The 15,420-nt window shown below is 39.4% G+C and overlaps 1 protein-coding gene across 1 annotated transcript in view; it reads right to left on the reverse strand.

Annotated features, from left to right (window-relative positions):
* LOC109932752 (exocyst complex component 4-like) overlaps positions 1-15,420 on the reverse strand; it is a 154,673-nt gene that overhangs the window by 106,489 nt on the left and 32,764 nt on the right. The window contains exon 2 of the mRNA XM_048609990.1: positions 5,213-5,349. Within this exon, the coding sequence (XP_048465947.1) occupies positions 5,213-5,349 (137 nt within the window). The remainder of the gene's footprint in view (positions 1-5,212; positions 5,350-15,420) is intronic.

Consider the following 15,420-nt stretch of genomic DNA (forward strand, 5'->3'; position numbering starts at 1 on the left):
CATTAAGAAAGTCCCCAAGGAACTCCAGTGTTTGTTTCTTTTTAATTACAATCTCCTAACAATAAGACAATTCTGTCAATGCCTTCAAAGTCTGGTTAATTTCCCTTCAAGTGTGTGCAATACCATCTATTCACTCCCTAATGAGAAACCCTGGGTATCAGTTACAGTCTTCCTCTTATTTGTGCACAGTATATTCATAATTCAAGCTATTCACATCACATTAACACCCTACAGTTCTTTGATTGATTTGTGCACAGTTAATATTCCTCAACCAACAACATTAGAAGTAAAAGATTATTTGATCATTATATTAGTATTGTTTATTGGCGATGCTGCAGTGTTTTTACCATTACAAAAATGACTACATTTCAAAAGTAATGAATTATCTGTAAAGTGCTTTGCTAGTCCTGGGGCTACAAAAGGCACTATACAAATCTAAGTTTTTTTTTCTCCTCTAAGCTTCATCTTATATTGTCAATGGTGAATAATGGTGACAGACTAATCCATATTAATATGGACAAACTGTAACTGACTACATTGTCTTCTGCGTGTCACCTCATGACTGAAGAATCTGATGAGAGATGAGGATGGGTTTCTGCAGAACTTGAAGTCCATAAGATGATATGTCCTTAAAATGTAGAAGCAGAAGTAGGCCATTCAACTATTGAGTCTGCTCAAACAATGAATGAGATCACGGCTGATCTGATTAATCCTCAACTCCACTGAATTTACAGAATCATAGAATCCCTAAAGTGTGGGGGAGAGGTCATTCAGCCCAACAAGTCCACACAGACCTTCTGAAGAGCATCCCATCCAGGTCCACCCCCTTCCCTGTCCCTGCATTTCCCATTGCTAACACTCCTAACCTATACATCCCTAAATACTATGGACAATTTAGCACTGCCAATCCACCTAACTTGCATATCTTTGGACTTTGGGTGGAAACCCGAGCACCCAGCGGAAACCCATGCAGACACGGGGAGAGCGTGCAAACTCCACACAGACAGTTGCTGAGGCTGGAAGTGAACCCAGGTCACTGTTGCTGTGAGGCAGCAGTGCTAACCACTAAGCCAATGTGCTGCTCCACTTTCCTTCCTTTTCCTCATGAACCTTGACTTCCTTATGCAGTAAAAATCTTTCTCAGTTTTGATATACCTAATGACCCAGACTCTATGCTAAACAATTCCATAGATTCACTATCCTCACTTATGTTTAAAATGGGCAACTCCTCATTTGGACATGATGCTTCTGGTCCTAGAATTACCCAAAAGGGGAAACAACCTCTCTGTACCTGATCTGTCAAGCAGCCTAAGAACTGTATGTGTTTCAATTAAGTTGCCTCTCACTGTTCTAAAGTCCAATGGGTACAGGCTCAACCTATCCAATCCCGTCATCAGCAAATCTTCCATGCCCGGGATCAACCTAGGGAAAGTTCTGTGGACTGCCTCCAATGACAGTACATCTTTCCTTAGAAGAGGGAATTGTGGCCTTTCAGGTGTATAGTTTTAGCAAGTCTATTATTTTTTATACTCCTTTCCTTTTGAAATAAAGACCATCATTCTGTTTGCTTTCTCTGTTACCTGCTGAACTTGCATGATAGCTTTCTGTGATTTGTGCACAGACTTCCAAATGTAGGAGCAAATTGCTGCAAATGGTGGAATCTATACTGAAAACTAAAAAATGCTGGCGATCCCTGCAGGTCAGTCATTATCCATGGAGAGAAAGCAAGCTAACTTTTCAAATCTACACGAGCTCTGATGAAGAGTCAACTAGACTCGAAACATTAGCTGTGATCTCCAGCATTTTTTGTTTTCAGTACAGACTCCCAAACAATGTTCCTTTTCAACTGCATGGCAATTGGTGTGCTGACACAGATCGCAGCATTGACTTACAGTTCCAGAAGTCTTTGCTGCTCATGGACCTTCGAGGTCTATAAGGATGAAAAGAAAATTAGAGGCAATGCTGCTTCCAAAATTGTGTGCTGTAGCTTTCTGCAGTCTTTCTCCGTTTAAATAACATTCAGTTCTTCTAATCTCCCTGCTTAAGTGCATAGTTCTACATTTTCCCACATTAACAGCTGTTGATAATGTCTAGGAAAACTTCTGCAGCTATGTCACTTTTGGTATTCCTCTGAGCATGTTGCAAGTTTCCTATTGCTGGTCCTGTAAGCATACTGAATCAAGTTTTAATCCTTGCTATTGCAAATGTCAGTCAGTTGCAGCACTTCCCCCTCCACCCCGAGAGATGGGTGTACTGTCCTTGTTGTTGTACCCAACACAATGAAGGATGGTATTGTTTGTGATTTAGCAATGCTAATGATTTCTTATGAAGAACATCAGGTGTTTTTGATGGAAGTGTTCCAGAGGTTAAGGAGGTACCTCTAGTACATCCAGGATTCTGCGCTGTACAGTGATTTGGTAAGGATGATGGACTGGTAGAGCGTGATTTTAGAATTTAGTTTAATGACATGTTGTTCCTGGCACAATCATGAAGGTGTTCATTGGCAGAACATTTTCCTGCATGCTTGCATGGATATCTTCATCTATAATGGCATACCTAGGTTGAACTTTTCAACAATCTCAAGACTGGTGCCGTCAACAAACAGCTCAACGACATAAGGAAAGAAAAAACAAACTCATCAAACATCTTGATGCTTGTGCTTATATTATCCCAGGACATCTACTGAAGTCTTTAAGATCGGATTGTGGAGCAGTTTTTGTTCATCTCCCAAGTCTCTTGGGAAAGAAAGGTCAAATTGCAGCATGGTCCCAAGTTGTATAGCAAGATCCAAGGCAACAGTAGAGTTCTTGAGGAGTTTGACAATCAAATTCATTTAAGATCTTTTGGCTGGATCTTCAAAGTTAGCTTGAAAGAATAGCAGCAGTATTTTGAAAGCAACCTATGGTCATTGTATCTGGAACACCAATATTTAAATGCTCAATGCTGCCACCCTGCACTTCAATCCCCAAAAAGGTAATTAAAAAGGCAATTTTATTCTGTTTCCTGACCCAGTGTGCTACATGTTTCCTCCTGTCCTACTTTACTAGCTGTGCTGGTCCATCACTGCTTGCTCCCTACTAAAAGTGGCTGTTTGTACTGATGTATCTCATGTGACATGGGTGCAATATTCCTATGATCTCCAATTCTAGACTTCCAGGGTCTAAAGGTTGCTGTGTTACAAATTTGCTTTGATCATAGGGACACAACCTTTATCGGGTCGACTAAATCTTAAAAATTCATAACGCTCTGTGTACTTTGAATAAAAGCTCTGAATATTACCATGAAGGGAATATGGGAACCATGGGTTTGTTATTTGTGATTTTGCCCTACTAGTGAATTCACATATTGGAACTTGGGTGTCTTTGGTGGAAGTATTCAAGAGCTTTAATTCTGTGAAATAAAACAGATGAGTTTTTCAGCTATGCCAATCTGCACACATGGTAAATTTCTAGTTAACCATGCAACACAATTTGCTATAAGAGTACAAAAATTTCATTGCAGGCAGTGGAAGTGATGGTTTTTCAGTGGATTGGAGTGATCACAAGTTATTGCAGCAAATCACTTGCCCTTCTTATGAGTTTAAAATGTAGTAAATCAATTCAATTTGAAAATAATCAAATTAAACCTAATTTTGTCAGACCTTGATGTATTATTGGATGAAACCGGAGAACCTCAAAATCAGCCACAAAAAGTTAGAATAATCAAATTGAAAATTATAACAGTGGATTATAACCTTCTGCAGCTTAATTTAGGAACTGTCAAGGATACAAAATAAATCACAGTTCCATTTCAAAAACAGTTTTGAATCTACAAGGAATGTGACAGTCTACAGATTCTGCAAAACAAGCTACAACCCAGCTTATTTCAGTTTTCCTTTTCCTCTGAGTGAATCTTGTCCTGAAATATTACCTTAATTGCAGAATTTTGTTCCCATATATTTATTTGTGATTGGGTGACTAGCCTTCATACCTGTATACTGTCAGTGCCTGAGCTCATGGGTAGTTGACCAGCTTCCAGGCCTTTGACAGTCTTGTGCCAATGAGGTTATTCACATAGAGTTGCATCAAATGCAAAACTGTATCATATCTGCCAGCCTAGAATCTCAAAGAAACTGAATATAATATCAATATGGCTTTCATAGCACCAGAGATTTTGATAAGTAAAATCCAACTATTTAATAAGAGCCATGAGTATAAACCTGGGCCTAAGGCCACTGCTTAACAATAATGGAATAATCAAATTGTGCTAGGCCTTGAGAGATTCCAGATATTGCACTGTCATTTACAATGTAGTGACCTTTTGAGGGAAATCAGGCCTTGTATATTAAAGGAAAATAAGCCAAGTAACACAGCTTTTTGTAACTTAAGTGCAGGTCATTTTGAGATTCAGTTTCTTAATTGCTTCTCTAATAGACTTTTCTATTCCAATATCAGAAGCTGCAATTCAATCAGACTACAAGAGGATATGGCCTCAAAAAGCCTCAACACCTAAAGATTCTTGTCTTATTTTCTAAATCCCTGAACTTTCTCATTTCATTTTACATCACAGTCTTTTTGTCACAGTTCACCATAAACACCTTTCATATCTTCTGGCTAAAGTTTGGTCTTTATTTCCTATGTATTCTGCTCCATTCATGCTTCAATGTTTACTTACCATCTTTTGCAAGCTCAAAGCATTTTAAGTAATTGTCCCCATTTCTCCCCACCTCCTCCTTACGCCCTTATATTAAAGCAAGATTCAAGACATTGGAATACTTTTCTCTGCCTAAAGACAAACAAGATTGTAATCAAACTTCTAAAATTATTTTAAGGACTGATGGAGTAATTGTCGAGAAATCATTCCTGCTTGTTCTGAGATTGCAGAACGGAGGGACAGAAATAAGTTGGTCACAAAGAGATCCAGTAAGTAATTTATTTGGAATTTCCTCAAAGAAATTGCAGTTGAAACACAGTCCAATGACATATTTGTATGTTTGACATGTAATGTAATACAAAGGAAAGGGAATGTAAAAGACATGCACCTACCCTGGAAACACTTTTGTTTAGTGGCATTGGGTACCTGTAAGAATGAGTAAATATCTTGGCAACCTAAGGGTGTTTTAATCAATGGAGTTAAAGATGAAAAGCAAGAAACATGTGTTATTAATGACACACAGTGAACACCATTAGCGACAGGAATAACATTCGTCAGTCTTTCATAATTGGCTGCTTACCTGTAGGCAATTATACATGTGTCCTTGTACTCCTGGAGCTTCACACACACCATATTCAGGAATTGATCAGAGTACGCACTCAGATCGTGCATTAGGTTCACCAGATCCTGCATTGACTTCTCCACAACAACAGTGCTCTGCAGGGGGAAAAAAATGCAACATCTTAACATCAAACAAACCATCAATCTAAGAGAACAGTGCAATATATTTTAGGGTATTTTATCATTGAGTCAAATATTTATACAGTTATCCACATCCCAGTTGCTTGTACTGCTATCACTTCTCACTCCTCTGGCAGACCAATATTGGTGGAGGGGATACATCTGTTCCTTCTTGTCTCAGCCATCAATTACCAATTCCTCTCAAAAGCAGATTAAGAATTGGAGCTCACTGCAGAGGGAATCTCAAATAGATAATGTGATTCCAATGATCAAATCAAAATGTGACTTTGAACAGAGTGCTGGGAGTTGGGTGAGTCCAGGAGATGGAGAAGAGTAGAAGAGGAACTCCTTTAGTTTTTCTAACATTTTCACCTCTAGGAATTGTTTACTGTACTACAAGGGAAGATACTAATTGTTTGGTGAGTATCTGGTAAGAGATTAAGGTCCATTCTATTCATAAGAACTAGCCTCTCTGCTCCTATGATGCTGCTTGGCCTGCTGTGTTCATCCAGCCCTGCACCTTGTTGTATTGGAACTGTTGGTAAGGTTAATAAAATATCCTAAAAAAAGTCAAACATATAAATAAATTGATTAAGTAACTCATTAAAACATGTTTGTGTCATAACTGCAGCAGATTCCTCAGTGTCAGTAAGAGCCAGGGCAAGCATGTCTGCATTAAGTATTTGCAGCTCAAGCTGATTTAGCTCAGATTTTATAAACTGGACACCAAACTGTATACATTATGATCATCACAGATAAGGAAAATTATTTGGACTTTGTTATTCTAGGAGGCAGTCACATCCGTTTGGTTAGGATTATCTGATTTCGTCGCTGGTTAGAAAAACGGTTGGGGCTACAAGGTGGATTAGCTAACTGACCATGGCTATAAGAGGAAAACATTGTAATGGGGAGAAAAAGGAATGCAGTGGTTATAAAGGGTTAGGGTTAGTCAAAGTCCAGAAGCTCTGCTCTCTGCCTAATTCCAGGGTTTGGGGCATCTGCTCAGGTCTGGAGAAGCACTAATGGTGGGAGGGAGAGATTGTGGTTCATCCAGGCACCAATGACATAGGTAGGACATGGAAAGAGGTTCTGTATATCAACTTTGAACAGCCAGGCACCAAATTAAGCAGCAGCAACTCAGAGATAATAATCACTGGATTATTACCTAAACAACTTGCAGTTTAGGAAGCTAGGGTGTGGAAGTGGTTTGGGTACAGATGACACTTTGGGAGTGGTGCAAAAGTCCCTGAGCGGTAACTACGTTGTAGGATGTGGTATAAAAGGAAGATACGGTGATAACCATGGCGGGATTTTAATTTACATATAGATTGGAAAAACATCAGATGAACTAAGGCAGACTAGATAAGGATTTCATAGAATGTTTTCGGCATAGTTTTATAAGAATGTAGAATGTACTTAGAAAGTACATTCTGAAGATAACCCAAAAGCAGGCTATACTAGATCTGGTACTGTGCACAAGACAGGATTGATTAATTAATGAACTCAAAATGAATGCACTTCTATATACCAGCAATTTTCCATTGAGTTTGAGCCAGATAAGAGTGGGTCCAAGAGTACTATTTCAAATTTAAACAAAGGCAATTTTGATGATTCGAAAGGAGAACTAACAAAACTGAGGTGGCAAATTATGTTAAGAGATGGGTCAATAGAGATGCAGTGACAGACATTTAAGCGGATATATGAGAATATAGAAATTGGGTATATTTCAGTGAGAAAGAAAAAGTTCCAAGGGAGGACCACCACCTGTACTGAACTTAAAAATGCCAAAGATAGTAACAAACTGAATGAAAAAGCATATAATTTCAAAGATATGAGCCAGGTCAGTATATAAAGAATGGAAAAAATGATTAGAAGAGTAATAGGAAGGAAAGATTAGATTATGAGAGAAAGCTAACTAGAAATATAAAAACAGATAGTAAGAAGTCTACTGATATTTAAAAAGGAAGAGAGATAACATATAGGAAGTGAGTTGGGATAATTGCAAACACCAAGGAGGTGATACTGAGCAGATTGTTGGAGCTGCATGTTGAAAAGTTTACTGGTTCTGATGGACTTCATCCTGATGTCTTACAGTGAGTCGTGAGAGTACTTAGTACTGAACCAGATTGTTTTGCATTAGTTTTCATTTTCAGGATTCCCTAGATTTTGGCAAAATAGACAAAGAGATGAAGACAGAATTCTGGAAACTAATTACAGGTTGGGTCTGCATTTGGAATAGTGAATATATTAGAAACTATTGTTAAAGATATTATAGCACTTATAACCGATTTAAAAAAGATTTTGATGGATTATGAATTTTATTGAGTAATTATTTGTTGGTTACATTCATTTTTGACATGAGTTGTTTAATAATAACTTCCTTTTAAGAAAATTTATTTAAGGAAGAAACAAAGTAGGAAGGAAATGCAGTGAAGTGATTTATTATTTAACCGAATAAACTTATACTATGGATGAGTTCTCAACTGTAGAAGGACTTCTCAACATTAGGTTTCACGCAACACAGAGAAAGGCATTCATACTATCTTAGCTCATCTGTCTAAGAATGCTTGCAGTTCCTTTCAGATTTGCATACAGTTAGCTCTTAATTTTTTTTTAATTCATTCATGGGATATGGGCATTGCCGGCTGGCCAGCATTTATTGCCCATCCATATTTGCCTTTGAGTAAGTGTTGAGCTTGAATCACCGCAGTCCATGTTGTGGGTTGACCCACAATGCTGTGTGGGAGGAAACTAGAGGATTTTGACCCAGTAACTGAAGGAATGGCAATATATTTCTAAGTCAGAATGGTGAGTGTCTTGGAGGGGCACTTGCTGGTGATGATGTTCTCAAGTATCTACTGCCTTTGTCCTTTGAAATGGAAGTCGTAATGGATTTGGAAGGTGCCATCTAAGGATCTTTGGTGAATTTCTGCAATGCATCTTGTAGATAGTACACACTGCTGCTCCTGAAAGTCAGCATTGGAGGGAGTAGATGTGATGGCCAATCAAGCAGGCTGATTTCTCCTGGATGGTGTGAAGCTTCTTGAGTGTTGTTGGAGCTGCATTCATCCAGACAAGTGAGGACTATTCTATACACTCCTGATTTGCACCTTGTAGGTGACAGACAGGTTTTGGGGAGACAAGAGGGGAGTTACTTGCCACAGTATTGCTTGCCTCTGACCTGCTCTCATAGCCACTGTGTTTACGTGGCAAATGCAGCTGAGTTTCTGGTCACTAGTAACCCTCAGGATGTTGATAGTGGAGGATTCAGTGATGACAATACCATTGAATATCAAGGGGTGGTGGTTAGATTGTCTCTTATTGGAGATGGTCATAGCCTGCCATTTGTGTGACATGAGTTACTTGTCACCTGTCAGCCTAGGCCTGGATCTTTTCCAGGTCTTTTTTGCATTTCCAGAGGGACTGCTTTAGTCTCTGCATGTGTCATTGATGAAGCAGCTTAAAATGTTTGGGCCTTGGACACTACCCTGAGGAACTGATTACAATTCTTTGGTTTCCTCCATCTTACTTGGTAATTTATGCTAATGCTTTCACTTTTATGACAAACACCTTTGATAAACCGGACCTCGAGTTGCTTTTAACTTGTCTAAACTTGTGCCTTCTTGGTCAACTAGCACACAATGCATCATGACGTTAGTGGCGCAAGTGCAAGAAATCTTTGTTTACTTCTCAGTCCATATAGTTGTTGTGCTCTTAGGGACAAGAAACCTGCTGCTAAACCTCACCAACATCAGTCTAATTCAGTGTGAAGAGAAACAAGTGTGGTTAGGTGGTGACCACTCAATGTCTCATTCTCCCACCCCAAATCTTAGTTACATTCTCACTGTGAGGAAGCAATTGTTCAGTATCTAACTACTGTTGCAGCATGAACGCATATGTTGTTTTGACATGATGGCTTGCATTGCATGTTCCTACATAGAGATTCTTTATAACAGACATAAATCATTAGTATACAAAATGATACATCAAGTATTGATTTTCAATAAACATATTCATAGAAACCAAAAATGTACAATCAATATTTTCATCCACCATTTTGTATCCTTCTACTTCATAATTCTCTCAGAAGCTACCTGGGCTTAACATATCCTTTCTTTGAAAGGTCAGGAAAGATTGGGTCTAATGCTCTTCTTTCATTGCGTCAATTCTAACAGTGCTTGCTAAATCTGGCATTTGAACCAGTGGACTTGGTACAAATTGGCACGGGCTGCTGGGCTGCTCGGCAGCTGTGCTACAAGATCACTTCAGAGTTTGGAACCATTCTATTATGAACTCTTGAGTGAATATAGTCTGTTCAAGTAAAATTATGAACATTATGCCAGATAGGGTATGATCAAAGATGGCATAGAAAATATAGATCAATTAGTAAACTCATTGACAACATGGGCTATCAGAGAGTCATGTGGAGAGGTGAGTCACTTCCACAAAAAGAAAGAGAGTAAGTAGGTATGCCAAGTCATCCTGCACTGCTATGACACTTAGCAATGAACTCAAAAGCAAACCTGCAATAAGACTGCCTCCTTACTCTCTGAGCAGCAAGGAGGACCTGTCTACTATCTACAAGGTCTACTGCAGAAATTCACAGGATCCTTGGACAGCACCTTCCAAACCCATAACAACTATCACCTAGAAGGACAAGGGCAGTAGATACATGTGAACACCACTTGCAAGTTCCCCTCCAGGCCACTTGCCATCCTGACTTGGAAATATATCACCATTCCTTCAGTATCACTTGGAGAACATCCTGGAACTCGCTCCTGAATGGCATTGTGGGTCAACCTACACCAAATGAACTGTAGTGATTCAAGAAGGCAAGTTACTGCCATCTTCTCTAGGGGTGGGCAACAAACATTGGCCCGGCCAGTAAAGCCCACATCCCATAGATGGAATAAAAAATGATGATGAGGAGGACACAAGTGTATTCTACGAGCTAATATTACAAGAAACAACTATCCTTTAATTTCAAATGGCTAACATTATGAAAACATTTGATAAATTCAATGGGGAATTCAGAGAGTGGTTAGAATGTAGAACATATTAGCACTGGGAAGAGTTGAGACGAATAGCATTGATGCATTTCAGGGGAAACTAGTTAAATACATGAGTAAGAAGTGAACAGAAGAATATGTTGATAAGATCAAAAGAAGTAGCATGGAGAAAGTTCATGGTATAGCCCAGTGGGCAAAGGGACTGTTTCTGTGCTGTAAATTCTAAGCCTATTTTTGTTTTGGTGCATCCACAGCATGCAGCAAGCAGTTTGTGACTGTTCAACTTGACGAAATAAAAAAGAAATAAATAATATTATTGCATTTACTTCTTAAAAAGTGGACTCCACTGAATTGCTAGACTGCATTTCAGTCACATTTCTTTTAAGAGATTTATTTCAAAAGATTGAAAGTTGAACTTGTTCCTCTATTCAACACCTCAAGTACATTTAGTATGAATTTCTGTGACAAAAACTTTGTAACTGAATACTCAATCCAGAAGGACCAGCCTAAACAATGGTGGGAAGTTTTTTGGATCCTTCAGAGCTCAGGAGATGGTGGAAGTAAATTTCCCATTTTATGACAGCAAAACATAACTGAGTATCTGCTTTAAGTACCATCAGATACAAATTCCATGATGTTGTCAAAAGTATTATTCATTTGCAATGTAGCCTGTGAGGCATTTACCAACTAGCTTAGGTGGTTCACCGTGTGGAAAGGGGCTGGCACATTTTAATGTTGCAGGACATACAAACATTTTCATCTGAATTCTTGTTAAACAACTTTATTTCCAGCTCACCTGTTGGCAGACAGGAAGAATCAAATGTTTGCTTAATCTTAATTACCCTGGAGGTAACTGACCTTCCTCTTTTTGCTATCCAGGTCCTGTTAAATTTACAGCATTAGATTTTTAAAGCATTGTTCATTTTCCATCCAGTTCTGACAAGGCTTATTCAGCAGGGGCTTCCGCTGACCCATGATGGGCACTATTCATCAAGCATTGGTCACAAATGTATAAATCAATGTGTCAGGAAAGGAAAGCTAAATTCAAGCAGCATCTCTGAGGGTTGCTGCAATCGGTACTGATTTGTTCCACATCATGAGGTCTCACCTGTCTGCAGTACCATACGCTGCAATAATCAATTACACTGACAGGACCCCAAATGCTCCCAGTGCTTAATGGGATACACTTCCCTAGCAGTCACTACCCCCTATCCCAACCCCCATAAGACACAGAGACAAATATCGATTCTAGATCAGCTCGAAACATCAGGGAGCACAAACAGTCAATGAGTCAGTCAAAATCTTGTAACAACTCAGAAATTAACTGTGAAGATTTGACTTGGAGAAAGCAAATGATTCAGTTAATTCGGCAGACTGTAAACTACTTTCTATCAGTGTCTCGGCAGCCCCTTGAAGTGAGGTGGATGCTTGCAATGGAGTTCCAAAATAAAGAGTGGGAAAGGGAGAGAACGGAAAAGAACGTGAGGCAGTAGGAGAGAGACGTAAAGCCGCTGAAAGTATGAAGAGTGGAAAAATGCAAATAAAATGTTCAGGGAGAAACATTTTTTTTTTTTTAAGAAGTACAAAACCAATATTCCATATCAGCATTCAGTCCATGATTGATGAGGGGTTGCACGTCTTAGCTTCCTCACTGCTCTTGCATTTTTTTTTATTCATTCATGGGCTGCGCATTTATTGCTGATCCTTAATTGCCCAGAGGGCAGTTAAGAGTCATCCACATCAGTGTGGGTTTGGAGTCATATGTAGTCCAGACAAGGAAAAGATGGTAATTTCCTTCCCTCAAGGACATGAGTGAACTAGATGGTTTTTTTGCCCCGAGAATTAACAAAGCTTTCATGGCTGTCATGAGACAGTTAATTACACACTTTTTTTCCAAAATAATGAATCCAAATTCCACCACCTGCCATGGCAGGATATGAACCTAGGTCACCAAATTATTACTTGGATCTCTGGATGAATGGTCTACTGATAATACCATTGCACCATTGTTTCTCCCACCATAACCTTGCTTCAAAGCCAGTTACACCCTGGTGAAGCAGGATTTGCCTTCATAGACAGTCCAGTGAACCTCTTCCCCAATCTTGTTCAAGTAGGCTTTCAGCGTATCTTTGAGATACTTCCATTGATCATGTGATCTGTGACCAGTTGCGAGATGGAAGTAGACTGTGATTACCTCAGGACACCTGCTTTGTGGATGATGTTTGTGTTTGTATGATGGATCATCCAGATGATGTGTTAAATTTTGCACAGGCAGTGATGTCAGTAGATCTTGAGCTACTCAGGTGTTGGCAATACAATGATCCCTGACTGAGAGATGTCACCACTAAAATATAAGTGATTGACTGCTTCCAGGTGGCATCTTGCAGTGGTGTTGCTGGGGTAGGGGCTTGGTGAAAGCCCTGGTTTAGTCTGGAGGAATAATTTCATCTTATTGGTATTTAGATGCAGCTGTAGGGATAGCTAGATGTGTTTAAACAAATGAAGAGTGACCTGTAGGTCTTGCGTGTAGCAGAGTAATGCAGTCATCCACATACTGGAGGTCTGTCAGGGTCATGCATGTGACTATGGACTTTGCTTTTTGCCTTTGGAAGTTGAAGCGCTTCCAGTCCAACCTTCACTCAATTTGGATCCTGCCCATGTCAATGATGGTCATGAGGACAATAAAGAAAAAGGGTTGCTGGACACCAGTTCTGACAGGAAAGGCATCAAATTCTAGACTATTAGGAAGGATTGTTGCATTAATTTCGTCGTGGAAACGCCTCACGACCTGGAGGCAGCTGACAAAGCCAATCTTCGAGAGAGCTCCCCAATTGACAGGTCAAAATCCTTCAACAGATTGATGAAGGCCATATAGAGAGTTTGGTTTTACTTGCACCATTCCTGTCAGATACGGTGATTGGTAAAGATGAAACTCATTGTGTTTTGTGAACTAATTGGAATTCCAGCAGAATGTTCACTTGCATTTGCAGAAATCAAACCGGTAGTGTCATTCCAGGTTGGCTTTCAAATTGATAGATTTGTGAAAGCAGCAAACGGTGACTTGCAGTGCTCACAGAGAATTACATGGTCACGAAATTCAACAACAAGGCATGTTGCTTTGACTTAAAGGACTTGGAGCTTTTTAATTTTTACTTTATACAAGTGGTATACCTATTCTCTGAGCAGTTGGACTTTTCCATACTGCATATCCATGTCATATTGACACCATAAATACAGTCTTTTCCATTGCTCCACCAAAGCTCTGCTGCAATTGGTCTTTTATTGACAATGAGGTACTCTGCACAACCATTCGTGTCATGGCAATGGCATAAACAGGCAATGAGGTGCTGATGTGAAATGACAATTGGTTTTGATATGGATGATATTGTTGCTTTACACATTGCAAAGGAGATCTTTTTCTCCTGCAGTGCCTCTAGAACTAAAAAAAATTACAATTTCCACTGAAACATCAGATTGCAACTAACGTGAATCAGTGGTGGAAGCAGATTCAATAGTAATTTTCAAAAGGAAATCGGATTTGCCTTGTAAAATATTTCTTTCAGAATGATGGGAAGACAGCCTGAGAAAAGGACAAATTATTAGCTTGTTCAGGGGATCAATACAGGAATGATGGACTGAATGGTCTCCTAAGCTACTTTATGAATTCAAGCTGGAGTTACTGCTGTATGCAACATTCAGCGAGAAACTGCTGCAGCTCCTTTGCAAGGTATCCTAATGCAAAGGGGTTTATTTTATGTTCATATTTTAGTAGGCTAAGCAGCTAGACAACTTACTAAAGCAAAAGTTGACTCAATAATGTCATGGGTGCTGCATGGAAACAGTAGTGGGTCCCTTTACAAATCAGTTCCATTTTATAAGTTAAGAAAGAGAAAAGAAGGAACTATAGACCAGATTACATAATATCTTTTGTCAGACATTTCTAACAGCTGTAATTAAGGATAAAGTGACTGTACACTCGAAATTTTTTAGCTGATCCAAGGAAGTCAGCATGGATTTGTGAAGGGTAAGTCATGCCTGAGGAATTTGACTGAATTCTTGGAGGTGATTGAAGTAGTAGACAGGTGAATAGCATGGATGTTCTTCAAATGAACCTGCCAGAAGGCAATTAATAAAGTCCCTCATACGGTAATATTTGATCAACTTGAAGTTCAACAACTTGTTTGGAGGCGGAAAGTAGGGTTAATGGGCTAAATTTGAATTGGTAGGACATAACTGGTGGTGTCCAGCATTTGTGCTTGAGCCTGATGTATTTACTAAATTTTTAACAACTTAGATGACGGGTGATCCAAGCTCGCCGATGGCATAAAATTAGATGACACGATAAGTAATGTAGATGTAAGCATAAAATTACAGAAGTGTGGGTAGACTGAGGGAATGGTCAAAACTGTGACAAATGGATTTCAATGTAGGCAAATATGAGGTCATCCACTTTGGACCTAAAAACTAAGGCAGAGCACTTTCTAAATGGTAAAAAAAAACAAGAGACATAGTGCCATGAGGATTCAGATACATTTTTAAAAATTAATTCTTGGGATGTGAGCATTCTGTTCAGGCTGGTATTTATTGCTCATTTCTCACTGCCTTTGAGAAGATGGTAGAGAACTGCCTATGGTGCAGGTATGTCCATAGTGTTGTCAGGGAGGGAGCTTCAGAACTTCGTCCCAACAGCAGTGAAAAGTAAAGTTCCAAGTGAGGATATTATGTGACTAGGAAGAGAAGAGAACTTACAAGTTGTGGTCTTCCCCTGTATTTGCTGCATTTGCTCTTCTGGGCTGTAGAACTCACAACTTTAAGGAACCTTGAAAGGTTGCTGCAGCGCATATTGTAGATGGTTAGCACTGCTGCTACCGTGTGCTGATGAGAGAGGAAGTGAATAGTTAAGGTGATGAGGTAGTAGGAACTGCAGATGCTGGAGAATCTGAGATAACAAGGTGTAGAGCTGGATGAACACAGTAGGCCAAGCAGCATCAGAGGAGCAGGAAGGCTGACGTTTCGGGCCTAGACCCTTCTTCAGAAA

This window comes from Rhincodon typus, chromosome 22 (genome assembly GCF_021869965.1).
Source record: "Rhincodon typus isolate 14 chromosome 22, sRhiTyp1.1, whole genome shotgun sequence".
Classification (NCBI taxonomy): Eukaryota; Metazoa; Chordata; class Chondrichthyes; order Orectolobiformes; family Rhincodontidae; genus Rhincodon; species Rhincodon typus.